The 27,679-nt window shown below is 43.4% G+C and overlaps 1 protein-coding gene across 3 annotated transcripts in view; it reads left to right on the top strand.

Annotated features, from left to right (window-relative positions):
• The window catches only part of RAB11FIP3 (RAB11 family interacting protein 3), a 184,668-nt gene that overhangs the window by 143,751 nt on the left and 13,238 nt on the right, over positions 1-27,679 (top strand). For 2 of the 3 annotated variants that reach the window (XM_067534047.1, XM_067534050.1), the window contains 5 exons: positions 50-226; positions 4,957-5,091; positions 11,972-12,007; positions 16,993-17,086; positions 24,912-25,015. In XM_067534047.1, coding sequence (XP_067390148.1) covers positions 50-226; positions 4,957-5,091; positions 11,972-12,007; positions 16,993-17,086; positions 24,912-25,015 — 546 coding nt within the window. The remainder of the gene's footprint in view (positions 1-49; positions 227-4,956; positions 5,092-11,971; positions 12,008-16,992; positions 17,087-24,911; positions 25,016-27,679) is intronic. The other variant, XM_067534049.1, reaches the window with a different exon arrangement.

Below are 27,679 nucleotides of genomic sequence, written 5' to 3'. Positions count from 1 at the left end.
TACCTTGGCAACATTTTAACACCTTGCCTTTTATTCTTTGCTTTTATAGATCCCACCCACATGACTTACCCTTGAGCTCAGACCTCAACAATCACACCATCGTTACTGTAATTAGCGGGGAGGAGCACTTCGAGGATTACGGAGAAAGGAATGAAGTAGATTTGTTCTCAGACAGTCTATGTAATGGGGAAACCAGCTTCAGCAGCTCTTCTTTTCTTTCTCCCAGGTAACAGCACCCCTAGTACTGGCAGTATTATATCTACTTTCTTTGCATAGCGTTTTTAACCAGAGTTTGCGTATGTGTGATTTCCTTTTGTTGTATACATTAAATTGGTTCACAGGGAATTCTCTCAAATGGAATACAATTGGTTAGTCACTTTAGATGTTAAAAATCTCTTGCCAAGTTGATTTCTGGAGCAATTCATCACCCCAACCGAAGATGCTCATAGCTCCAGTAGCAGTTGTGGGGGATGGTGGGGAATATAGGGGAGTTCAGTTTCAGATGCATCAAGGAAAAAGTCATGTTTCTTTCCAGTGAGAAGGGTGATTAATACTACAAACTTTTGTTAGAGAAAACCGGCAGCCTGCCTTTGCTGATGCTTCTTGATTCAAAAATCTTCCTTTTATGACTTGCATGTGATAAATTGGTCAGTTTGATGCTAGTGTGTTTTCATGAACAAGTTGCTCATCCTGTTTTTGTAAGTTATCACTCCAGCTAGAAAACAGAGTGAAAATCAGGAAGAGTTCCTAGATGTATTGCTAACCCACTTCTGCAGGTTTCCTGTGGAAATAAATAACTAGAAAAATCCTTAATGTACTTTTAACTGTTGAGAAGCCAATATTTTGTCCTGCAGAAACAATAATTTTGTGGAATGGGAGCATAAAACAGCATTGCCAATATGATAACCCTGAAATTGCTGGGGAAAATAACATGATAGTTTCTCTTTAGCACCTATAGCACTCATCTATAGCACCAAGGAAACACATTTGTGCTTTTTTTTTTTTTTTTTTTTTTTTTTATACAGTAAAAGCCTTTTGTAACTATCTGACTTGTGGATGTCTGTTTCACAAGATCCACAAAGCCTAATTAAAATTCAGTAGACAATTCAGGACTCTATTGGTCTGGAAAATAAAAGCTCTTGTGAAATTCACATACAAGTCATTTTTAATTGCAGTTTGTTTCACCAATGATTTTTAGCAATCTCGGCCAACGATGATGATCTTTGCTAGCCCTAGAATCAAGAAACTACAATCCCAGATCTTGCATGTGATGAGACAGCATAGTATTGACAGCCTATATCAGAGGGGACCTTTTTATTAATTAATGCATACTCAACATCTGGGAGAATGGACTGTACAGATGAGAAAATGATCTGACACAGAGATTAATACATCCTGTCGGTCCACTCTGATACTGCTTCACATACAATATGCCAAAATAAAACCCTCCTTGCTAGTAGCTCATTTTCAATTATTTATTTTAACTAACATGCTTGATTTTTAACTGGCCCAAATCTTCCTGGCAAATAAATATTCATTTGGGAAACATTCTTTAAACTAAGATTCATGATCCTGAAGCAGCGTTTTTGTTACTTTCTGTGCAGTGTCCAAATGCAATCTCCTTTCCATATAAGCCCCCATAGTCCCGATGATCTGTTCAGTTTTGATCCCCTTCCTATAATGTTCTGCCCCACACCATCTTCCTTCTGGTAAAGAAGGATGTGGATTACCCTGATGCCCTTCATTGCTGCTCTGTGTATCTATTAGAGGGGCTTACGAAGAAGAGAGATTAAAATGAAGGCCATACAAGTACCCAGATAATGGGAGAAGATGCTGTCAGAAGTACCCTAATATGTCACTACACTGTAGGCCTGTCCCTCTCTTCTGGTTTTTTGCCCAGGTATGCATTGACTATAAGTCCCCTATTTTGAGTTTTCTCTAAGAATGTGCCATTTTCCTAAACGACATCCTTGTGTAACCATGTTTTGTGAAGTTGGCTTATGTGTTGAAGTGAACTGGAGGAAGTACTGGTTTGGACTGAATTTTTTTTGCCGAGCTGTTTGTTTATTACATAAGCTGCTTCTTGTATCAGTCATATCTCCAAGCACCGGCTGTATGTTACCAGCTTCTCTAAGCGGGAACAGTAATGCCACAACTGTCTGCTACAGCTCATGGAGACCAACAGAAGTTTCTTCAGAAACTTGAGATTATTAAGGGAACATGATCATATATTGAAACTTTGCCTTTAACAAATGCTTTGTGTTCATGACTCCTAGTATTGGGTTCCTGCCCCCTCCTTGGTATGTTGATGCAGTTACAAAAGACCTGCACTAAAACACTCATCGCTGAAAAATGAATGGTGACTGAAATAAAAGGCTCCTGCACTCCTTTTCTTGACTCTCAACATCCTTTCTGTTGTAAGCACTGAAAAGACCCCAGAAAGGAAATCTTAAGCGATGGTACCGAAAAAGGGAGGGGGTAGCAATGTGGTCATGTAAGTTGCAACATATGACAGTCAGTGCAGTGACACTGAGCTATCTGCATGCCTCGGGTAGGTTATGAGGCTGAAGGCCAAAATGGCTTTCACCCACCCAATTTGCAGGTAGTCCAGTATATAACTTCATTTCTTTAAGTGTGATTAAAACACTATTTTAAAGATACAGTACTTCCAATAAGGTGGTGATGGGGTGGACCTGCACGTGTGATTATTTTTATATATGCTTGTTGGCCCATAAGGTTTCCCATTTTAGCATTGTTTTTTATTCATAAAGGTCAATATGACAAACTTAGATATAGTAAGTCACCCAAAGGGTGAATGGCTTCTTCCTTCTGTGTCTGTGATGGCCTATGCAGTAATAATAATAATAAAAAAAAAATACTCATTTGGAACTTCCAACTGAAGATCAAATTCCAGAGGCAAATTCTTTTTAGATTATGTATATTATTTTTAGTCTCAAACTACAATCCGCTATCATATTTTATTGTTGAAATGGCTGTTTCCCCTTTTCCAGTCACACTTTCACAGCAGCCAGTTTGTAAAGCACTAGCAATTTTAGTAGCTGCTGTTGGATAATGATCTTCACTGAACAAAATCAACCCCAGTGGGAGGGAAGAAGCCTTCAAAATTTTGTTACCCAAATTAAAATAGGTTTCAATATTCAGAGATGATGATTTTTAAAAATTGCGTGTTCTGTAACTGTGTTGTAAGGAGGCTAGAATACTGTACTTTGCTTAACAAGCAATATCAATCTATGCCACGTGGTTGACTAGACCTTTCGGGTCTCTTTCAGTTTTAACCTTGTTTCTGTCTGTTCAGACCTCTACCTCTCTCTGGTTTTTATTAAACTTCTGTATCATGTTTTTTTCACTATTAACCTTCCTTGATTAACGTTTGTGGCTTCCAGAAGTATTTTCCATTTGGAGAGGATATATAGTATCCCAGAAATATTACATACTCTTTGCTGTTAAAAAATCTTTTTGTGAAACCACTGGTAATTTAGAGAGACAAGGTGGGTGAGGTAATATCTTTTATTGGACCAACTTCTGTTGATGAGAGAGACACACTTTCGAGCCTACAAAGAGCTCTTCTTCAGGTCTGGGAAACTAAGGCCTTGTCTACACTAGCACTTATGCCAGCAAAACTTTTGTTGCTCAGAGATGTGAAAAACGCACCCTCTGAGCGACAGGTTTTGCCAGCATAAGCGCTTGTTTGGACAGCGCTATGTCGGCAGGAGAGCTCTCTCCTGTCAACATAACGTGGCTACACAAGCGCTCTTACAGCAGTACAGCTGTATCAATACAGTTGTGCCACTTTGTTTTAAATATAGACTAGTCCTAACTCTGCATCACTGCTAAATACAAGGTTTGAACAGATTGTTTAGTATAAGTAGTTAACACATATTTCAAAGGAACATTCAAGATGAAGTAGTCCATGAAAGGTACAACAACGCTGTATGCAACACTGGTAATTTAGTCAGTCATCAAAAATGATTGGCTGCTTTATTTGCCAAATGTCACTGAATTCGTTAGTAGCTTGTGTTCTACATAAGTCATTGAAAATCAAAGCCTGACCATCTGCAGCAGTTAGTGAAGCACTTTAAAGTCCTTTCTAACAGCCTCACTTCAGAAACTTTGGCCTTCTTATTTTAGGTTTTCTTTTAAACAGCAAATCTAAGCTGATTCTGCCAACACTTCACTTGAGAAAGAAAAGTAATGAAGTATCTGAAGCTGGCTCTATGTATGACCTTTTATTTTTTTTGTTAATGTTTCTTTCAAAGCTATGCCTTCTAAAATGAAAATCCTACATTTTAATGTGTTGCCCTGTTTTCAATGTATGGCAACATTTCCTATCTATCTTTAGAACATTTCCAGTGGGAAACCATGTGTCTGACTGAAGATATTTGGCTTTCAAACTAAGTCACGTCACAGCGAAACATCAGTCAGGGGTGTGTTTCTGACCAGGCAAACCAGAAAGAGTTTGTTAGCGCTGTTTAAAGCAAGCTAGGTAGGTCCGCATGCTGCAGAATGTATCGAGTGCATCTTAACATTCCACTGAGCTAGAGAGCCGTGATGCACAATGGCAGCCTGACAGTTACATTGGGAGACCAGAAAAAGTCAATTGTCCAAATCTGTCCCTGTGGTAAGTGGGCATAAAGCTGATGGGACAAAATGGGAAGAGGTGATTGCTTACAATGCAGGTGATTTGAATCAATATGTCCAACAAAATGGCTTAATTACTGGCTCAGTTGCACTTCTAAGGCATTGATGTTTGGACTTAATATTTTTTATAGTAATGTTTGCCCTGAAATTTCTTATTGCAATTCTTGCATGAAAAGCTTGTGACTTACCACCAGATCCCACCTACCCTTCCAAATGTCCACTTAACTTGTGGAAGCCACAGATGAAATCAGATTGGTCTGTTCTGTCCTGTTAAAATGACACTTGTGATTTCTCTAGCGTCAACCTGCTCGTTGCGAAACTGCACAGCATTATCACTGATGAGACATTTGAGTTTTACTGTAGCCAATGTCACAAACAAATCAACCGCCTTGAGGATCTTTCTGCTCGCCTGAATGATCTTGAAATGAATAGGTAATTGATTTTGTGCGTGGCATTCTAAGTATTGAACAACATTCTTAAGAAGAAGGGGAGACTCTCATTGTCATACAAATCCCTCACTTGCCAAGTTATGTTGCTTGATTTCTTCATACAAAAAGGACCATTTTAAATAGACAGAGAAGTTGATGTAAGAGAGCCGTCAGGCCTCTCCAAGCCTTAAAAGTTTACCTTTGACTTTATGGAAGTTGTCATAGAAGCTAACAGAAGTCTCATTGATCCAAAATATGGAGTGAGAAAAAGATAATTGACAATGGGAATCTTTCATTCTACTCTAATCAGTCTCTTTGCATGTACTGTTGATTGAGTGTTAAGTGAATGCAGCACTAGCTTACCGCACTCTGTGTAGTAAGATTTCTTAAGAATGAATTGAAATCTTAAGTTTGACATGGACAGTGTTTGCATCACTGGGAGAAATGGCTAGATAGCAACTTGGATTAAAAACATTAATTTTGAGTAGCCAGCTAAGTTGGCTGTGGGTTGTTTTTTTGTTTGTTTTGTTTTTTGTTTTGTATTGTTTTGTTTGTTTGTGTTTTTGCAAGCAACTGGTTCAGAAGTACCAAGACACTCTAGAACCACCATTTCAAATCCTGGCCAGGGTAACGTCATCCTTCCACAGTAGATAACTTCAATTCTATGCGTTTTTTTGGCAGAGGTGCTAAAAATTGAGGCCTTTTCTGTTCTGTATAGACACTAAAAGTTCTATGGTATCTGCTTCAAAGTCTTCAGCCAACATCCTCCTGTCAGTGTGAGATGGTTGTCTCCCTGTTTAATGTCCTGCAACCCTATATCACTGGTGGTGTAAGTATGTACGTCATCAAGCACTTTGAGAACCTTCAGGAGGAAAGTTACTGTATAAATGTAACTATTTACATCTGCCAACCTATAGTTTATTTGTTATGTAGATTATATGTCTGGGGTTTGGTTTTTACTTTGAAGCTGTTGTTTACAAATCAATCTGTTGGAAAGGAGGACTGAAGAGACTAACCTTATTAGTAATTTTTTTTTTCCCCTGAGAAACTGCCCCAACACATCCCTTCATCACACATCACCTTTGTCATGGTGGAATCCACAACTGCTACCATTGATTTTTACTTTGTAAGGGACAACATGGAATTAGAGGGTCCAGGGCTATATAAAATGAATGGGAAATTGGACTTTTGAACTAGTATAAACTACAAAGTTAAGTCAACCTAATTTACATCACACAGGGCTGTAAATAATGTCATGCTCTGTGTGATGTAGTTAAGCCAACCTAAGCCCCATTGTAGATGCCGTTAGGTCGATGAAAGAATTCTTTCATCAACCTAGCTACAGCCTCTTGGAGAAGTGGATTTACTATAGCAACGGAAGCAGTAAGTGTCTAGACTACAGCACTATAGCTGCACCACTGTAGCGTTTCTAATGTAGACATACCCAAGCTAAAAAGAATTTCTCTGAATTGTTATGACAAACAGCTATACAAATGGTTATAGCTTTCAAAAGAAAGAGTTTAGGCTGATACTTTATCTCCAGTTATGCAGTCAATAAACGAAGATTTTTCTTGATGTGCTGAAAGCCTCCTTTCCACCTACATTTCCTGTAATGAGCTTTTAAAGTACTTGTTGGTGTGATGAAGGAATTCTAAGGTCAGCCTAAATCCTTGTTAATTAAGGAGGGAATTTTGAAAGTATCCCAAGAGAATTGAGCTCCTAATCCCAGTAAATTTTACTGGCAATTGTGGGCCTAATTCCCTCAGCCTTCTTTGAAAATCTCAGACTCATTGTTTGTTTCCCAGACAACTTGGACAGGTGTAGGTGACACTTTGTTATGCCCAGGAAAAGTCAAGCTCGGGTATGTCATCTTTGTTTATAAAACTGAAAGAGGGAGGTTGCCTGTGTTTTCATACTGAAGATTTGGATTCCCTCTGTTTTTGTTGCTTGCACAACTCTCCTCATCCTTGAGTGCAAAATAAAACCGTTCAGTTCTCTGGTGGTGTAGGGCTTCCCATGCACAGCTGTGGAATATTTTACAGTAGCAGTAAACAATTACTATAAAAATTTGCAGAGAGCTAAAAGGGAGGCTGGGCACCACTTAATATTACTTAGTTTTGAAATGTTAATGGATTAAAAATCCATTACAATCCACTAGCCAGTTTAATTTTCCTGGAGCTACCTTAGAAAAAAAAATTTTTCCTATTCCTTGCTGTTGAGCCCATGTGTCGTGTTGTAATGAATCTGTTACCACTATACCCAGGCTTAACGGAAAGTGTTTTTTAAACTGATGTTGGTAAACCAGTGCATCACCCTGTACAAAAACTCTTTATTTCAACTTAGAGTAAATGAAACCAAAATAAGTTGCTTATAAACCAAAATCGGAGTGTCTACACAGGGTTCTGCACTGGTTTAAATACATTTGTGTTTTTAAATGGATTTACATTTAAAAGATGCAACTTTCTCATATAGAAACACACACCCTCTGCTCACCAGGAATTCTCTAGGAGGCAGAGCAGATTTATCCCCAACACCATTTTGTGATTCTGTGCTTTCAGCCCTGTAGGAAACCTGGGAAATTACAGATAATTGTTTTAAAATTGTTTGCTGGAGGTGCAAAAAGCCATTGGGCATGACTAAACAACAGAGGGAGGAAGTGACACAATGAGTTTGACTAAGAAGGGCATCAGTACTGAGAGATCTAAGCATTCAGACTAGAATGTGAATAGAGGCAGTGTTTAAGAAGGGTAACAGCTATTGAAAATTTAGCAGACAAATGTAAGTAATGCAAGCAGGGGTACTGAAGATTTACTTTGAGTCGAAGAGTCCAGATTAGCAAGAGAGGAGTAGCCCTCCAATTTACTTTCCTCCTGACAAGTTTAGACAGAGAGAAGGGATTGCAACAGCCAAGTCAAGAAGCTTGGCAAAATAATAGCTTTATCCAAACCGAGAGTAGTCCAACATGGAAGATTAATCGTATTCTGTCCAGACAGGAGACAGAATACATCCACTGGATGAAGTCCGAGCTGGTCACCCAACTGGAGAAGAGAGGCAGTTGGACTTGATTGCCAGCCAACCACTTGAAGGAAGACCAGGAAGTCAGAAGATCAGGAAGTCAGTGAAAACTCTCTACTGTGGTATCTTGTAAAGATGTAAGAGTTGGAGATCAGAATGATGGTGGAAGAATCAGAAAGGGACTGATGAATAATGAAGAAGAATACAAAGAAATAGGATCCTCAAGAATATCTCCTGCTTTGGAAAGGTACCTCATTCTAGATGACTACAAGAGTGGACCTTTGCAAAGACCAAATAGTACAATGAGCAGGGAGGTGACACAGTAGACCAAAAGTGGCAAGTGACATTGGTGGGTGATTTGGTGTAAGTGGTGTCACCCACCTGTTCTATGAGAGTGTGGGGAAGGAGTGTCACAGGGCTGCCTTCATGAAGCACAAATTAAAGATTTCTGAGCCTGTTCATGAGTTTTGTTTATATCAGTAGTAATGATGTAGCCAACAGCTCAGTGGACGGAAACTCCGATTAGTATCTTGGGCTGAGAACTGATAGACATGACTGCACAAGAACAAAAGAGTAATGAAAAACCATAGACAAAAAGTTAGACTAATTTGCCTTCTATCTTGCCCTAGAGGCAGCCAAATTCTTGCCGTGTTGGACCATCAAAGGGAAAGACCCTCAAAGAAGAGGACATTCTGCTGAGAGAACTGAATCTGCCCAAGAACAGCCCATCTGATGTTACATGCTGTGATAAAACATGGGCTGCAAGGTCCTCTTTCAGATAACGGCCTTGGACCACTGAAGGCTTTGAGGACGATTACCAACATCTTGCACCCAGAAGAAAACAAGGATCAAAAACATCTAAAGCAGCTAAAATGGCTAGCAGTAGGAACAGTATTGCAAAATCATGTATCTTTTTTTTTATATAACAATGCTTTCCCTGGTCACAGGAAATCCTTCAAAGGAGCAGTCTCAGTACTGTGAAATAAACAGCAAAAACACCCCAAAACCCAGTCTAAAATGTATCCATGATTCCATTGTCAGATATGTGTGTGTCTGCCACCGAGCTACAACTGCTTTTACCAAACCTTTGCAAAAGAAGGCAATTTAAAACTAGATGACAGCACCTCCCATACCATGTGGATTCTCAGGTCTGGGAACCAAAAATGCCTAAATACACTATTGATAGACATTTGTGGAGAAAAATAGATTAATCTTCCTCAGATACAAGTTACATGCATTGATTTTTTTCACAAGTTCTGGAGAAGCAGAATCTAGTCCCTTTCCATCAGAGAGGGGAAGCAGTGCCCCCAAAATCCTTGAAATATTGCCAAAAGTGGTTCCTTCACTCAATAGAAATGTCAAAAGTTTGCCAAGGTTAGGAAACCAGTTATCTTGGAAACTGTCAGTCCCAGAAACTATTCCTGATTTGATTTGATTCAAGCTATTTTTAATTATTCCTGCTAAGGGTTAATATAAGCATTCCACCTCTAAGAGTATCTGATCTGCACCCCTGTTCTACATTTATGTCCATTGCCTTTCCTCTCCACTCAGCCAATCATTCATTTTAAGTTTCTGGATCTTGGAGTGTGATCTCCCACCAATATCTTATTTTGAAATTTTTTTTCAAAACTCCCCATGTTTTGGAGAAAAGAACATTTACTTTGTCTCTGATTCTGTGAAGCATTAGTCCTAATTTAGTGATGCTTTAGCGACAATAAAATAAATAAAACTGGCCCAGTTGCTTATTCCAGGCATGTGAACATATAGATGCAGAATTATTAATTTTGGTTTTTCTTTCTCTTTTCCGTTTTTAAATTAGGGGCAAGTGAGGACATGAATGTTCCATCTTTTTGATGATAGTGGGCTTGAATAATTAAGTAGATCTTTTTATCTTTACTAAAAATTCAGGAGATGCTGGAGAGAGAGAGAAAGGGGGAGTAGATTTTCAAGAAAAGTCCAAATTTTTGAATGAGTGACTCAGGCCCTTCCTCTCTGGGAAGGGGTTTCCTCTGTAGCCCCTGATCCTTCACCTTCTCCTCCTCCTCCCCTCACCCCCACCTGCCCCAAAGCAGAGGGGGTTATTTAACAGGTCTATGTGATTTGAGGGAAGAGAGTCGGTCTAATGGCTTTAAGCATCCAAGCTGGAGAGTGGTGCTGGCTTGCTCAGTGCTTGGGACAGCAAGTCACTTTGTCCTCTTGAGGAGCATAAGTGGCAAAAATTTTAAACCTCTACAGGTTTTTGGAAAATATCTAATTATAAATGCTCCATAACATCTGCAAAATCTCTTTAACTATAGTGGATCCCTGTATGTGGAGATACCATGTTGCAAGCATCAAAATCTTAGAATGTGACAACCTCTCTTCTCAAACCACACATTGCTTTGGGAAGCAGCAAGTTTCTGTTACATTTTAATTCCTCTCCTTTCCCTCAAGATCATCTGCTTGTGCAGTGATAGAAACTATAATGTCAGTACGTGACCTCTTGCCGGTTTCCATGCGATCATGATTTTGAAGAATCCCGTTGGAGATGGAAATTAACTCCATTATTTTGCAGACTTGGAACAAGGAGAGAGAAGATTTTGGAAGATGTTTTATTTTTATTTTTTTAAAGCAGCCATTTGATTACAGTAGCATACAAAAATGTGTAAAGAAATTTGAGGCAGAATATGCAGTAACTAGTCCTAATTTTGATTTCATTTTAGTAAACTTAAAATTACTTGATCTATTTTTCCCCTCTTTGCAAAGTCATGATTTAAGTGGCATATTGCAAGTGGCTGATTTGAAGAAAGTGTTGCCTAATTCTGTTTTAAGCAAAGAGTTTCTGCGACCAGGTGCTTTTCATCATCGTAAGTGACCTGAGCACTGAGAGAGGGTCACTACATCAGGACATTAAAGCTGTGAAGGATAATGTTATGTACGGATAGCACACGCTGGGATAGCATGCTAGGTATTAGCAGGCTGTAAATGATGTTTGTTAGCTGTTGTTTTTTACAAATTAAAAAAAAATTCAGTAATAGGTGATGTCTATCTGTTAGCTGCTGCTAAGTATAGCTTATGAATGCACCTATTTCTAGCACTTGAAACATGACCTTGCTTAATATACAGTCTTCCTGATTTTAGAAGCAAATATAGCTGCCCAGGTGAGGGAGGGAGAGAAGAAAGGGTCAAACTAATCAAGCAACCCCAAAAATCAGGGGGAAGTCCCCGTCTGAAATACAAGCAGCCAGCCATTCCTATGTCAGCCTATGTTGCTACGCCCGATATCAAAAGCAATTCTGTAAAATGTATAATCGTTTGTAGTAAATGAAATACAGAGGATAGTTCACTGGTCTACTTGTTTTTTTAATTAATATTTTTGCTCTCCATGTATGTGGTTCTAGTGCAGTAGTCCTGTTTGTATTTGGAACAGGAGGATATTTCAGTGATGTTTCTTTCAGAGATGGGCTCATTCTCTGCACAAGCTTCCAGGTGGATCAAGTGTATTTCAGGCTACAGCCCATTTGTAACTAGTCAAAGTCACACCAAACTCAATTCTGTGACTAGCATTTTTCCTAGGCTGGGATCAACCAGCTAAAAGAAAAGTCCCTTGCTGGACCCATTGAAACTTCTGTAGCAATGACAAGTGCTGTATGTTTTGATTCATCATGACATCATGTTCAATGTGTGCAAATGTGGCTTTACCTGGATTTTGATAGAGATTGCCTCAAACAAGCTGAGTAATGCATGCCTCATGCGTGTGCTGTGTTGTGGTGTTAATTGTAAAGGATATGGCACCGGTCTCTGTTTCTTAGTTTGTTTCCTGTTTCCCCTTGCTCTTCACTGTCAGTTTCCCTGACTTTGTTTTCCTGTTATTTTTGTTCATTTCACAGTCCAAATAAAAGACTCTCAAGCAAGAAGATAGCAAGGTATGCAGATACTTTTATTACCCTTTTGTTGTTGTTAAGGAATGTGCTTGTATCACTTGTCGTGCATACAGTGGGCTTAGCTATATATAGATGTGCAACGTTTTACTTTTAGATAAATGTGTATGATACATTTTCTGCAGTGTGTAATGTACAGCAATTTTAAATCACATGATATAATGTAAAGGTTTTTTTAATCATTAGAAAGATATTTTCAAAATGCATTCACCTCTGGAGACTGACTTAAACTTGACTTCTCCCAGGCCGATCTCTCAGACCACCAGTCTATGCATATCCAGAAAGTGTGGGTCTGGGGAATAGTTTGCTCATTTTGAAAACTCCTAGTAACTGATTTGTCTGTTCTGTATCATCAGTACCACTAGCTTGGACAGTTGAGGGATATCCCTTGTCCAGTCAGTTGGGTAGATGCATCCAATCAGAAATGAAGACCTTACCACGCCACTAAAATGCCAGTCCATGCAGACACATTCCCAGTTTGTTTTGCTTCTGCCATATTTCCAGTTATGTGCTCCTCCATGTTTGACTTGCCATGAGGCTTATTCCACATCTCTCCTACACATGGTTGTTTTATGGACTCCTTAGGAATTCTTAACCATACAGGCTGAGCTACTGCCTACAGTTGCGACTTCATTATTGCATGTTTCCTGTGGTATAGGACTGTCTCAGGACTTGCCTACATGTGGAATTTTACCTCTCTAGTTATACAGGTATAATGGTATAATTATGCTGGTAAATTTCCCCATGTAGGCAAGCCTCTTGCCTCTGCTTCTTGCTGTGATCTTTTAAAGGAAGCATTCTATGGCTGGGCAGTTGCCTTATTTTCACAAAGGGTTTAGGTTTCCAATAAAATCCAAGCAATTCATTCTGGACACAAGGTTTTCCATCACTATCACATGATAGTGCAGGCATTCAAATTTTTCCCAAAAGTTCATTTTGTTTTCAAGAATCCTCTGGGAAGCTGAAGGGCCAGGATCTGCTTGGTATTGCTTTAAGGATCCCTGACTCTCCAGAGGAGTTGCATGAGGGAATTCCTAACAACTAGCCAATGACGCTATGAGAACTTTTTCCTGTATAACAAAGGGCAAAGACCCCATTTGCTCTAAAATTCTCTGAGGCAAGTTCATCCAGTCTCAGTAGCATTTTGCCAGTTTCACATCTCTTCCTTGACGGGGTTGGTTTTAATACTTTTTTCCATGGTGTTTCTTTTCTGTAGTTGAAGGGAAAAGTTCATCCTAGCTGTTCAAACCTGCCTTCTTTATTTTTGTGTGTTCATTCTCTGGCATAATCTTTACTGACACCCCCCTCTGGGATTTTTGGAAATCTAATTTGAGACTCAAATACTTTGTTCCCTGATTCTCTGAGAATGAGGATTTAGGGGAGAGGAAAGTTTTGGGATTTCTGCTGTTCTTACAAACACTTGTTTTTGTTTCAAGGTCTCTCTAGTTTCAGGTCTGGTTGGGATGTTTGGGAAACATGGGCTGGTCTTTTGAACAGTCTGTGTGATAGGGCATCCTCTAGAAACATATATTCTCAGATACCAGGAGTCTGTTTACTTAGCAGCATTCCTGAGTGGGTCAGTTGATCTCTGGAACAAATTCCAATAAATCTTCACTCCCCTTGAATCTCTTGGGATTGAAATCAAGGGCTGAAGATTAGGCCTATGTAAGGCTTATCCCAGGGTAGGTAGTTTTCCTGCCCTGCATTCAGCAGCTTAGGAGCTCTTTGGAAATATTTTCTAGCTGGTTTCCCACATTGTTTCTTTTTAATTTTTCCTGTAACCAGCAAACCTTTCCAAACTCAATTCTTTCTCGCAGGAGAGGAAATGTGTCTTTAGTATTGCATTTCATGGTTCCCATACTCTCACTTTCAAGCTATTTATTAGAAATGTTTTGCTTCTTAGTGGTTTTAAGCTAGCAGCCAAGTTTCCAGGCTTTCTATTTAAGACTAGCCTTTATAATTTGACTGTGTGTTACTCCAGTGGTTCTCACTTAATTAAGTTGTTTCTGGTCCATCTGCTTCAGATACCATCAGGGAGTTTTCATTTAAGATTAAGCTGCCCCTCTCACCATCCTCTGATTCTTGTTTGTTCTCATGTGATAAGTATTTTGGAGTAGTAGATCCAAGATCACAATTCTAGGTATTTTCATACCTAGAAATTTGGCTGGAGTCTGAGTCACAAATTCAGAGATTCTCTAACTGTTTAAGCAAACTGACCTCTTCCTAGGAAGTTATTCTTCCATAAGCTACTAGTTAAGCTCTCATTAAGAGCAGAAAGAGGATCAGTAATACTGTGATGTTTTAAAAAAAAAACACCTTGATTTCGATTGGATTCATAAGCCTTCCTGATCGGACAAGAGCCAGAATGGCTTTCTGATGTAGAATTGGAGTTCTAGTTCACAAACCCAAATTTTCCCAGAAGGAAAGATCCTTTCTCTCTACAATTATTTTTTTAATCATTCTGCCTGGTTTGCATGGTGTGCTTGACATCTTCTTGACACCATCTGATCCAACACGGTTACGTTTTCCAAGGATGGTAAGTGTCCCATATCTTCGGTTCCAAATATCTAATGTTTTTGTAGAAAGCGATAGGTAAAAAGGCAGAACTGATGAATGTTAAAGCTCTGAGAGGATCATTTCTCTGCCTTCTTTCCAAATAGTAGTCAGCATACTTAAGGGCCAGTTGTCAATACTTAAGGACCAGATTAAGAATTAGAATGCTACTTGCTTAGAGAAGATTGGCCACTTCTGCTGATCCAATGGAGTTAAAAGCAAACAGCTTATCTAAATCCCTGAAGTCAAAGAAAATACCATCATCTTTTGAGTCTTAATCAAGAAATGTTTTAATTTTGAGAACACTGAATACCTTGTGACTATTTAAGTAGCTAGAATCCATTTATATACTCCTGCTCACAAAGACACCACATCCTGACCAAGAGAATGTAGCTCAAGAACAAATTTAGTACATCCAGAGCTGCATGGCACAAGCAGGAGGAAAATGGGCATGCATTTTTGACTCTACCAGTCCGATCCAACTCCTGGTTTGGTACAGGGACAACTGATTAGCTTATGATAGTAACTAATGTACTAATGCTATAGTCTGTAGCCAGGTTCTCAGGAATGCTATTTGCATGCTCCTTGCTATGAAGACTGTCTGTTTCCTGGCTAGCACTTAAGTGTTAGCAAAGTAAATTTCTTAAGGCTCGAAAGAATAACTCTTCTGGTAGAGCAGATTTTATTAATATTTTGGTATTGCCTGAAGCCCCCATTCTGCTTGGCACTGTACAATCCCTGCCCCAAAGAATGTACAATCTAAATACACAGAACAGACCAAGGGTGGAAAGGAGGAAGATGAAACATACAACACAACCATGTGTCATCTTTGTTTGTGGTCTACACCTAACCATGTTTATATCAGTGTACTGTGGATCAGATCTGATCCCATCATGTACTGCCTTAGTAGGGAATAGAAGACATGCTACTGTGATGCCTGCATGTGAAATAATGCATTCTGGGATATCCTACCTCACAGAGCTGGGAGGAAGGAGGTCTGGCCAAACCAATTCGACTGACATAGTTAGGGAGTCCTGTCTACATTTACAAAAATCCCAGTGAGCCAGTACAGTCACACAGACACAAGTGCACAAGCCCAGTCTGCTTGCAAGGGCAAAACACATAACTGTCACTGCTACTGACCAAGGGCACAAGAATGACTGCAAAAGTGGGTAGAGGGGGAAGCAACCAAAACAGGCTAGATCGGAGTAGCGCTGTGACCCTGTGCACCCGGTCACAATTCCACTCACTCAAATTTGGCCCAGCTGCCCTTCCATCATAACGCTATCACACTGTGGTCAAGGGGGAAGGGGGGCTGTGCCCCTGGTCTCTCCCCCCCCCCCCATTGTGACCTGCCAACTTCAGGTTCTCAAAAGGGGGGGCATGGTCCCCCCTGCTTAAAAAGTGAGGAGGTAGTGACCCTTTGCCCCTCCCGTCCCCACATCCATCATCTACGCTACTAACAGTGCATTAACCATAGTGTGTGGGGACACAAACCAGGGTACAACCATGTTACTAACTGGGTCCAAACTAATTTAAAAGCTCCAGAGAGAGAACCAGTAAAACCATAGTCTGTGTGTCCTTCGCTGTCTATATATCTATAGCTCTTGATGTAAAATCCTGTGTTGTTTTTAATTATTCAGGGTTGCAATAATAATTCTGCTTCCCTCCCTCCCTCCCTCCCCACCCCCCCACTGAGGTGAACAACAGAGCTCAGCTCCAGTTAGAACACGTCATTACGTTACAGAGTAAATGTCTAGACTGATCTTGAACAGTGTCCTTTGAAACAAAACAAAAATCAAAGTGCTACAAGCCATGGCTAATGATTTACTAGTCTTCCATTTGGGGAGCTGGAGCTGAGTGTGTACTTTACGAGCTCAATTCACTCCCCATTCCTTTCTGGCTTTATCATCTCTGGTGAGAGCAGAGTACTTTTAGTCCTGCTGCTGTGGAATATAAGTGTTAAGTTTAAAAAAAAAAATGAAGCAAAGAAAGTAAGCTCTTATCTTTCCATATTCCAAAGAGCAAGAGTAAGAGGTGGTAGCATCAAGTTCACTAAAAGTCACTAACACTGTGAGGATTCCTGCCCCAGAGTTCAGCAGTATTGAGGTGGTGTGGGAGGCTGACTCTTGTTGGCTTTTAAAGCCTCACTTGGTGAAAGTGAGGCCTGCTACTTGACAGAATTGCTGTTTTGTCAGGCCAGTCTCATGGTTTCATCTTTCTTTGGGTGACAGAAGGCTGTGGAGGTTTGCCTAATGTTGCCTGCAGGAGAAGCAGTGGAGGAGGTGAGAGGAAGGAAAAGCACTTAGAATTGTATAGCTATATAGGAAATTATCTTTAAGATACTTTGCCTTAAGCAAAATGTTCTCGCTAATGGTCATCTTACTCTGGGTTGGGCTGGTCTGTCTTGGATATAGACACTTACATCAGACGGGCCACCTGACTGTGGATACTATGGAAGAGCCTTTCCGTGATCCCATGGAGTGTGCAGATGAAGACATCGCTGACAAGGTATGAATGCTATTGTATGTTTTAATGGAGGACAAGCATGTGAGTGTCCCACGGAGCTCATCTCATGTAGGACCTTTCCAGCCTTTGCTTTAGAGTGGTTTTCCTTTGGGTGGAGGGAGCACACGTTTATAGTGGTTAAATCAAGGGGACAGGACACCCAGGCACTGTTCCTGACTCTGTCTTTGATTCAGTGTGTGATGTTAGCAAGGCATTTCTTTGTGCATCAGCCTACTCATTAATGAAAAGGATATAGTAGTACCCATTGTTTATGATGCTTTGAGAGCCTTCGACAAAAGCTGTGGTGGAAATGCAAGGTGTTAATTACTTGCTATTTTTGAATGCATGGCCTCATTGGGTAGAGAAATATCAGAGACAAGGGGTTAACTCAAAGCTTTCTGTACTGAATGGGGGTTGTGATTTCACCAAATGATCAGGAAAGGCATTGGATGTTCTCTCTTCGAGTGATTGCTCATATCCATTCCATTATAGGTGTGCGCGCGCCCCGTGCACAGATTCCCGGAACTTTTTTCCCTTAGCTGTCACCGTAGGGTCGGGTCAGGTGCCCCCTGGAGTACCGCGCTCATGCCATGGTACATAGGGCGCGGCCTACCCTGCGGCCCCTCAGCTCCTTCTTTCTGCCTGTGACGGTTGCTGGAACGTCTGCCTCTTGCATACCGCAAGTAGCTTCCCTTAGTACTATAGCTTTGTTGTTGAGTTCTTGTTCATTGTTATTCTAGTTAGTGATTAGTAAATAGAATTAAGTTGTAGAGTTAGTGCCCTTAGGGGCTAGAGCTGAGCCATGCCTGGCTCCACTGGCTTTAAAGCCTGCACCGCTTGTGCAAAATCCTTCCCCGTGAGTGACCCTCACGACCGTTGCCTCCGATGCCTCGGGGAGCAACATAGAAAAGAAAAATGTAAGATTTTTAGGTCCTTCAAGCTAAGGACCCAGAAGGAGAAGGACGCTAGACAAAAAGTGATCCTGATGGAGTCCGCGCTTCGCCCGGACTCCGAGCTGTCGCGATCTCCAGCGGCACCGAGTGTCTCGTCGGTGGGAGCACTCCACCGACACAGGCGCTGGCACCGAAAAAGAAGCAGCTGGAAGCCGCTCCTATGGACTCCCCCCTGCTGCTGGGAAAGCAGGGAGTGCAGCAGGAGATGCCTCAGACACGTGCCGTGGAGAGTACTCCGGCACTGGCATCTCCTCGCAGAGAGCCTCCCCCGACTCCTGGGGGTGGGGGAGCGCCTCTGAAAGGGCCGTCGACACCGGAGGCTTTTACTGCAGCACGCACCCTCATGGCCCTGCCTACGTCTCCGTCCCCCCCTCAGTCGAGGGTTCCGGGACTGGTGTCTCGGGGTAAACCCACGTTGGGTTGCCCCGGTGGGTGGAAGGGACGGGAGTCGAGGTCTCCCCCCAGATGGTCAAGGAGGGTAGAGAGTGCAGGCTCCCCTCCTAGCTCCGACTCCAGGTCGTTGAGCTCCCTGGCACCGAGGGCGGTCCAGGGACAAACGCTCGAGGCGAAGGCACTACAGTTCCACCTCGAGCGGAGACCATAGCTTGGGCTCCAGTATCCTGATGCGGAGCCCAGCTCGATGTTCCCCAATGCCGCCTCCCCCGGCACTGACCATCTCGGCACCGCCTTCCTCGGCACCAGCCGCCTCGGCACAGCGAGACAAGTCGCGGTCCAGGTCAGAGTCGCGATGACACAGGCGTCACCGCTCCCACTCAAAATCTGGGAAGTGTCACCGCAAGTCTTCCAGGTGAGGGGGTCGTTCCAGCTACAGCTCCTTCAGCAGCCCCTCTCCTCGCTGGCACCGCAGACGCTGGTATCGGAGATCTTCATCGTCCTGGAGCCGCTCCCATTCCACCCATAAGCATAGGTCAAGCGGCTCGGGCTCCAAGGGGAGCCGCCTGGAAGTGACCCAGCAGGTTCCACTGCAGGCACCCACATGGCCTCAGGGGCCCTGGCAATGGCCATATTGGTGTCCTGGGGGACACAGATGGGTCAAGGGACCGCCTCTGTCCTCTCCTCGGTGGCCCAACCGGCACCCCCACCGACCTGCCCACAAGAGGGCCATCCCTCTGAGGAGGGGTCTGACCCAGAGGAAGGCCCTTCTACAGGGGCCCTTCCACAGTCGTCGTCCTCCTCTCCGCATGAGGCGGCGGCCAGGGATCATAAGGCCCCCCTCTTTGACTTTCGGGCCCACCAGGACCTCCTGAGGAGAGTGGCGGATAATTTCGGGCTCGAGATTAAAGAACTGTCAGAGAAGGAGGACCCCTCTTCAGGGTCTCTGAAGCAGCAGGCCCATCACGACTGGCCCTCCCTGTTCACGAGAGGGTGATGAAGATAGCCAAGGCCCTCTGGCAAACCCGCTCCTCAGTGGCCCCCACTTCGAAAGGTGCTGAGCGCAAGTACTATGTGCCTAAGGAGGAGTTTGAGTTTCTTTACGTGCACCCCGCCCCAGGTTCACTCGTAGTGGATGCAGTGAACCAGCGAGATCACCAGGGTGGCCAAGGCAGCACCCTGAAAGATAAGGACAGCAAAAAGCTGGACCTTTTTGGGCATAAAATGTACTCCACTGTGGCCCTACAGCTGAGGGTCACAAACTATCAGGCCCTCCTGGGGAAGTATAATTTGAACATCTGGACCTCTCTAAAGAGGTTCTCCTCGGGGTTGCACTCGGACCAAGCTGCAGACTTTGCCACAGTGTCGCAGGAAGGGGTGGCGGTGGCTAAGGTGGCACTTCAGGCAGCTAGTGATGCAGCGGATGCTGCTAGCAGGGCGATCGCTTCGGCCATCACCATGTGCCGCTGCTCTTGGTTGCAAGTTTCTGGCCTGTCCCAGGAGGTCCAACAATCAATACAGGACCTCCCCTTTGATTGCACCGGCCTCTTCTCGGAGAGGACGGACGAGAAGCTCAATGCCCTAAAGGACTCACAAGCCACCCTGAGGTCCCTAGGGCTATACACCCCCCAGACCTTGAGGCGCCAGGCCCGCCCTCAGGCCCAGAGGCAACTGCAGCCTCCACCAAGGCTGCCCCTCAGACCTGTCCAGCCTAGGAGGGGCCGGGATCGGTACCGGGCGCCTAGTCGCCGCGACTGCCAAGGGCCCTCCACGGGGTCTCAGCAAGGCCCAGGCAAGGGCAACACTACCAATAAAAGATTTTGACGGGGTGCACGAGGGTGGCACTCCTCCATTTCCTCTGGATCGCTCCAAGTTATTTTCCCACAGGCTTCGGCCTTACTACGCCGAATGGGAAGCCATTATCACGCACCAATGGGTCCTTGGCATAGTCCTCAGGGGGCTATACCTTGCAACTTATGGCCTTCCCCCCCCAACTCTTCCCCTACCCAGTCCCTCTTCAGAGACCCCTCTCATGACCAACTCCTCATACAGGAGGTCAACTCCCTCCTCACGCTCAGTGCGGTAGAGGAGGTTCCTCCACAGGAACGAGGAAGGGGGTTCTACTCAAGGTACTTCCTAATCCCCAAGGTCGAGGGGGGCCTGAGGCCAATTCTGGACCTCAAACGTCTGAACAAATTTGTCAGACGCAACAAGTTTCGTATGGTTTCCCTAGCTTCCATTATTCCTGCCCTAGATCCAGGGGACTGGTATGCCACCCTCGACCTGAAGGATGCGTATTTTCATATCACTATCCTTCCAGGTCACAGAAAGTTCTTAAGGTTTATGGTAGCTGGATGCCACTACCAGTTTACAGCCCTACCCTTTGGCCTTTCGTCCGCGCCGAGGGTATTTACGAAATGTATGGCAGTAGTAGCGGCCCACTGCGCCGCAGAGGTGTCCAGATGTTCCCCTACCTCAGGGGTGGGGAACCTCCGGCCTGCGGGCCGGATCCGGCCCGCGAAAGAATTTGATCCAGCCCGCGGGCGGGCGGGAAGTGCGCGCCGCCGAAACCCTGCCGCCGTCTGCCCATTTTCGGCGGCGGCGGGAGCTCGGAGGTGGTTACTGGCCCACGGCACCCCGCGGACACTGTAAAACCGCGCCGCCAAAAAGACGGAAATGGCGGCGGCATTTCGGCGGCGGGGGGGGGAATTCGGCGGCGGAATCGGCAACATGGCCCGCAAATGGAGGTAGCAATATCAAAATGGCCCTTGGCAGGGAAAAGGTTCCCCACCCCTGCCCTACCTGGACGATTGGCTGATCCGGGGCAAGTCCAAGGCCCATGTGAGGAACAGCCTGGTTCTTACCTGTGCCACATGCACCAGTCTGGGGCTGCTCATCAATGAGCAGAAGTCTACTCTTACCCCGGTGCAGCGCATAGATTTCATAGGGGCCACATTGGATGCCACCCAGGCCAGAGCTTTCCTCCCTCAAACTTGGTTTGAGACAATGACCGCCATAATCAACGATCTGCACAAGTCCCCCACGATGACAGCCAGACGCTGCTTTCAGCTGTTGGGACACATGGCGGTGTGTACTTATGTGGTGAAGCTAGCTCACCTCAAGCTCAGGCCTCTCCAGGGGTGGCTGGCCTCAGTCTATGCCTGATCCTCACAATGTTGACAGGACCCCCCTTCGAGCCCATGGCCACATGCCCACTGCTCATCCTCTCTTGGAAGGTAGCCTTCCTGGTGGCTATTACATTGGCTAGGAGGGTCTCCGAACTCAGAGCTTTAACCACGGAGCCCCCCTACACTGTATTTTATAAAGATAAGGTCCAGCTGAGGCCCCACCCAGTCTTCCTGCCTAAGGTGGTGTCTCAGTTCCATTATAACCAGAATATCTTCCTCCCCGTGTTCTTTCCCAAACCACACGGTTCGGAGGAGGAGCGGAGATGGCACTCGCTGGACGTCAGACAGGCCTTGGCCTTCTACATTGAGCGGACCAGACCATTCCGGAAGTCAATGCAGCTGTTCGTGGCAGTGGTGGACCGGATGAAGGGCTTACCTGTCTCCACCCAGCGCATCTCCAACTGGATCACCACCTGTATAAAACCTGCTATGAGCGGGCGAAGGTCCCGCTTCCAGGAGCTGTGACAGCGCACTCAACCAGAGCCCAGGCCTCATCTGCGGCCTTCCTGGGAGGAGTGCCCCCAGGACATCTGCAGAGCAGCCACCTGGTTGTCGGTCCACACCTTCACGTCCCACTACGCCATAGTGCAGCAGGCGAGAGAGGACGCGGGCTTCGGCAGGGCCGTCCTGATGAGAGCAACTCACCGTTGACTCTTACCCATCTCCAAGGTATGGCTATTTAATCACCTATAATGGAATGGATATGAGCAATCACTCGAAGAGAGAAAACAGGGTTACCTACCAGTAACTGTTGTTCTTCGAGATGTGTTGCTCATATCCATTCCACACCCACCCTCCGTCCCCACTGTCGGAGTCTGCAGAAAGAAGGGACTGAGGGGCCGCAGGGTTGGCGGCGCCCTATGTACCGCGGCATGAGCACGGTTCTCCAGGGGGCACTTGACCCGACCCTACGGTGACAGCTAAGGGAAAAAAGTTCCGGCAATCTGTGCACGGGGCACGCACACACCTATAATGGAATGGATGTGAGCAACACATCTCGAAGAACAACAGTTACTAGTAAGTAACCCTGTTTTTCTGGGTTAGGGTTGGGAGGTCTAATTACACTCTTTTCAGTGGGTATTAAGGCTCATTGCACAGCTTTCAGGCTGAAGGTTGTTACGTGGTGAATGGTTTTTGGCTCCCCCCCCACCCTCCCAGTTTACTGAACAATGCACTATGTTCTCTTATGATGTTATAATAATGGCAGGGGGAAGAGGTCTGTCTGTATGTCAACTCTGAATGACTGATGTCACTGACACAGGTAGTAAGATATACAGTATTTGTACACACTGTATTTGAAGTTAGTCATTATAACCATTCATAGAGCAATATTAATACTGAAAAATAGATTTAAAAATATATTAAATCAGCTTATTTTGTAAGTGTTTCACAGTGCTATGTATAGTGCTGTGTAATGCCACTCTTCCTAGGAAGCAAAGCTATTTGACTTGAAATGAGGACTTCACTCGTGCCTGTTCTGCTCTGAACTTGTCCTGCAGCAAGGCTATAAATGCTGACTTTGCGACATCTCTGTTTAGTTCCATGTTAAATTACGGAGGAGTTCATAAGCAAAGGATCATATGGTAGGAGGCGGAGAAGTTGCATTGAGGAAAGGAAAACTTTACTCAAACATCAATAGCTAAAAATAGCTGAGGGAATATGGCAAATGACCAGGCAAAGTTAATTGTGCTTTGTATAAACGTTTGCCCCAGTCCCAGTATGAAAATACCTCTTTAAAATTGTGCTCCTTAATTCTGACATCATGAATAGGAAGACGAATCGAGCTATGGGTGTGACAGAGAAATAAATACATATATACACTACTTGTGCATTTGACAGCATGTGAGTACAATCATTGATAGTATAGTATAATTTATACTGTCTCTTTGAAGAATGCAGGCCAAAATTTTCAAACTTAGATGCCTGGAGTTAGGGTCCTGTATCAAAACGCCCTGGCTTTGAGGTGCTGAGCTTCCACAGCTCCCATTGACCTCAGTGGGATTTGTGGGTGCTCAACATTTCTGGATACCAAGCCACCCTGAGCCCGAATACAGATTTTGTAGCCTAGCAACAGGCACCCACATTTGAAACATTTGGCTGTAGTGTTGTCAGGATTTAGTTTTGTACCCCAGATTCTTGGACTCACTTTAGAGTGATGGACAAATCTATACTAATATGTAAAATTAATTTTTGGGCCTACCTAACAAAAGAATTAGTTGTTACTTGTTTTATTATTGTCCGTATCTCAATAATTACGACTTTTGTTTTTAAATGAATAGATACTTTTTCCCTTATGGAAGGATTCCTACCTCCTGCTTTTTTATAAAACACAGTGACAATTCTCTTTTCACTGCAGCCAGAGTGATGGTGTCACAATATTGAGTGCCATAGTCTGACAGAGGAGTTGAAGAGTATGAAGAACACATTTCTGATAGTTTATGTGACATCACCTGCTTAATAAGGCTGAGAGTAGAGCAGGGAACTACGTAACTCAGGGGAGGGAAAAGAAATAATAAAACCCCTAAAATGCAGATTTTGTAACCAAAGGAAAATTAATGTATCCAACTTGTTTCTTGCAGCTCTGCAGGAGCATCTCTTAAAGGTACACCATCAAAGCAAATTCTAGTCATTTAAAAAAAAATGAGTTTAAAGTAGTTTCTGGTTCTAAAACGGCTCCATAGTCCCCTTTCTAATTTCTGTGGTTCAGCAATAGTTTATTCCTTTTTTCCTTGCATCTCTCCATCTATGAAAGCAACAAAATGGGATGTTGTGTCCCTTTTAGGTAGCATAAGCCATATTCTCAGCTGGTATAAACTGTCACAGTCCCATTGGCGCTATGACAGTTTCCACCAGTAGAGGATCTGGCTCTGTAGATTTACATGTTCAAAAATGTAATGAAGACAACCACCAAAGTAGCCTTTGACCTCAGAGGAGAAACCCCAGTAAGGCACTTGGCCCTATGTTAGTATTACAGAACAGTTCTAAATTTTAGGAGAGAAGTTCTAACAGAGTGCAAACTACATTTTTAAAAAATCTGTGAGGAGCACCTTGAATGGGAATGAGGTCAGCTACAGTAGATCAGGGAACATTTCAGCAGTTATAGGTGAGACATGATGATGCACAGAACACACATGATACTCTAAAAGTCAAGCAAGCTTCAATGATTTCATTAGTTTTGCTAGGATGAGAATAATTCTTAGTGCTAGCTATCATTTTACCTGCACTTTTAAGAAAGAGTAATAATAAAGCTGAAAGAACCCATTGGCATCTGAATCCTCTCTCTTGTTTGCACAGGTAGTCTTCTTGGAGAAGAGGGTAACTGAGCTGGAAAAGGACACCGCTGCAAATGGAGAGCAGCACAGTCGGTTAAAGCAGGAAAACCTGCAGCTGGTGCACAGGTGAGGGCATTTGACTTGTGGCCCAGAAACAAACATATAGCCTCATTAGGAGTTTCTAAGGGTTTGTCTATGCTGTGCAGCAGTGTTCACTAGAGGGGTGTGAATTCTAACAGACACAAATGTGTTGCATGCTAACTGGCCTGCATGGACTTTGCTGACATCCACTAAAAGTTCCCCGTTTCAACAATCCTATGTTAGTGCACACTTGAGGACATCTAGCTGGTGCACTTTACAGTTCACACCCCTCCAGCATTCATTGCTGCACCTTGAAGGAAAGCCCTTAATGTATTTGAGAATTGTTCTCTGTGTCAGCAAAACTCATGGTGCTCTGGGGTGTGAATAAACCATCCCTTAAGTGACATAAGTTACACTGACATACACGCTCATGTGCACAGTGCTATGTTGGTGGGAGAGCTTCTCCCACCAGCATAGCTTCTGCTACTCTCAAATGTGGTTTTATTATTCCGACAGGGAAGCTCAGGTGCAGCTGCACCACTATAGTGCTGTACGTGTAGACATGCCCTTAGTGAGTGCATGTGTATCTGGGATCCACACACATAACTCTCTCTCAAGGTTATTGTCTGCACATAAAAGGCAGCTGTTTTCAGAAGCTCCATCTATTGGGTTAAGTGTGTGATGGAAGCAAGCCAGTGGGAAAGAAGTAGATCGAAAGATAAAGAAGAAACTGTTAAAGCTTAGCAGATCTGCCTTCACTCACTGATCTAAACTACATCCCTGTCAAAAGCTAACAGGCACCCAAACTGCCTTCTTCACAAAAGGCCCCTCCTCTGCTTCATTTCCAGTGCCTCACTTGTGTGCAGTTTTCTGCACCACTGACTAGCTGCTGGGTTTCAGCTTGGCAGGGCTGAATCTCCTACCTCTGATAATATTGCCAGCTCTGCACTCCAATAGTTATAAAAATAATCTCTCCAGCGCCTCATATCTTAGTCAGTGAGCTCTTCATGGCAGGGACAGTCTGGCTGTTGCGGGTACAGTGCCTCAAGCAATGGGGCCCTGATCCTTCACTGGCACCCATAGCTGTTGCATTATAAATAATTAGTAATAATACTGAGCATATTTGGGAATGGAAAGTTACTGTTTTTTCCACTCTAGCCTTTCATTTAATCCACTGCATTTTAACAGGGCTAAAGGGAGCCAGAGAAGGTCTGTAATGTCTGTGTCCCCCACCAAAAACGCTCCTCTTGTTTTTGGCCGTTGGAACTGGTGTAAACCTGTGAATCTTTTATTTAAGTAACCACTTGGATTTTTAATCTGACAGGTTTCTATTCTCCAGTAGTGTTTACACTCCTCAGATAAAAGCCATTAGGAGTTTATCTATAGAACTATGAGATTAAGTATTACGTGTGACATGGTGTCACATGTCATTCAAGTAAAGGTTTCCCTAAGCTCCGATAAACTTCACAGTAACAAGATGTTTTCACTAATACACACAAATTCCCCTCTAGTGCTCTAATCACAAAGCTCAGATGTGTTAATTATTTTTTCCAAGTAAAGGACTTAGGTAACAAGATGATCAGTTGGAAAAATGTGTCCATCTATCAGAGGTTTGCACTGCTTGCTTTTGTAATGTGTTTTCACAAGCTGTCTAACAAAACAATATTCCAGCAAACTGCAGCTTCTCAGCTGCTGATGCTGAAGATGGTTCGTAGTTCACTTCCTTGGGAAGCAGCAGCAGCTTTACAAGAATGTAATAAAAGATCATAAAATGACAGCCACTCTATGCACTATTTATTCACCTGCTTCAAAGGACAAGTTTAAGTAAATAGATTAGCAACAAACATCTGTCTTATTTTAGCAAGTGGGTCCATCTCTTGAATGTCTTCCAAGGCTTGTGTACTCCATTGAGAACCACGTGGCATTAAAAATGTCTGCGAGTTATGGATGTGGGATGGAGAAATAACCCTCCACACTCCACTTGGCAGAATTTTCAGGGGACTGAGAATTCAGAGAGAAACGATCACTTTCTTTAGGTCCTAGATTTAATTTAATTTAAAATTATTATAAACTGCTAGAAAAAATCATCCGAATCCCAACATCTATTAAAGCTCCCCTCTGTCTTGTATTATAACATTTATCTGCAACAATTAAATAATCATTGTTATGAAGGACCTGGTTAATTTATTGGCAGCCTGCAGAAAGCCAAATATTGTATTATTAGAGCTATACAATTATCACCGATGATGCAGGAGCCCAAAGGTATTACCGATATGTGGCATGTGAATTTCATGCTTCATTACAAACCCAGATGAAAAGGAAAATAAATAAATCGCCTCGGTAGCTTATTCTGTGCAGTCCCTTGACTCTGCTACCCACTAAGACATAAGATAGGTTTTAAGAAAATCTTTTACTTTTTCTTCTCAGTCCTTTCTTCATCCTTCCTTTCCGGATAGTTTTAATGTGACAACTGAGGCTTGTAGAAACTTGTGATCATAGTATACCAACATCCACTGCCTGAGTTCCCAGCGATTTAAATGACAAATATACAGTGGCTTCCAAGTTGATCAGCATCACAGAGTACTCAGGGTTGTGAAGAGATGCAAGTTGTTTTCCCTCAGGTGTCTAAGGTGAGGGCCTGGTAGGTGCCTGTTTTTCTCTCGTATAGATGCTGCATCTTTGGACATTTTATGATCATCTTCAAACTCC

This window comes from Emydura macquarii, unplaced genomic scaffold (genome assembly GCF_026122565.2).
Source record: "Emydura macquarii macquarii isolate MOO-44397 ecotype Brisbane River unplaced genomic scaffold, CSIRO-AGI_Emac_v2 contig_3374, whole genome shotgun sequence".
Lineage (NCBI taxonomy): Eukaryota > Metazoa > Chordata > Testudines > Chelidae > Emydura > Emydura macquarii.
Note: the sequence above shows the minus strand (reverse complement) of the source record. Positions and strands in the feature narration are given on the sequence as shown.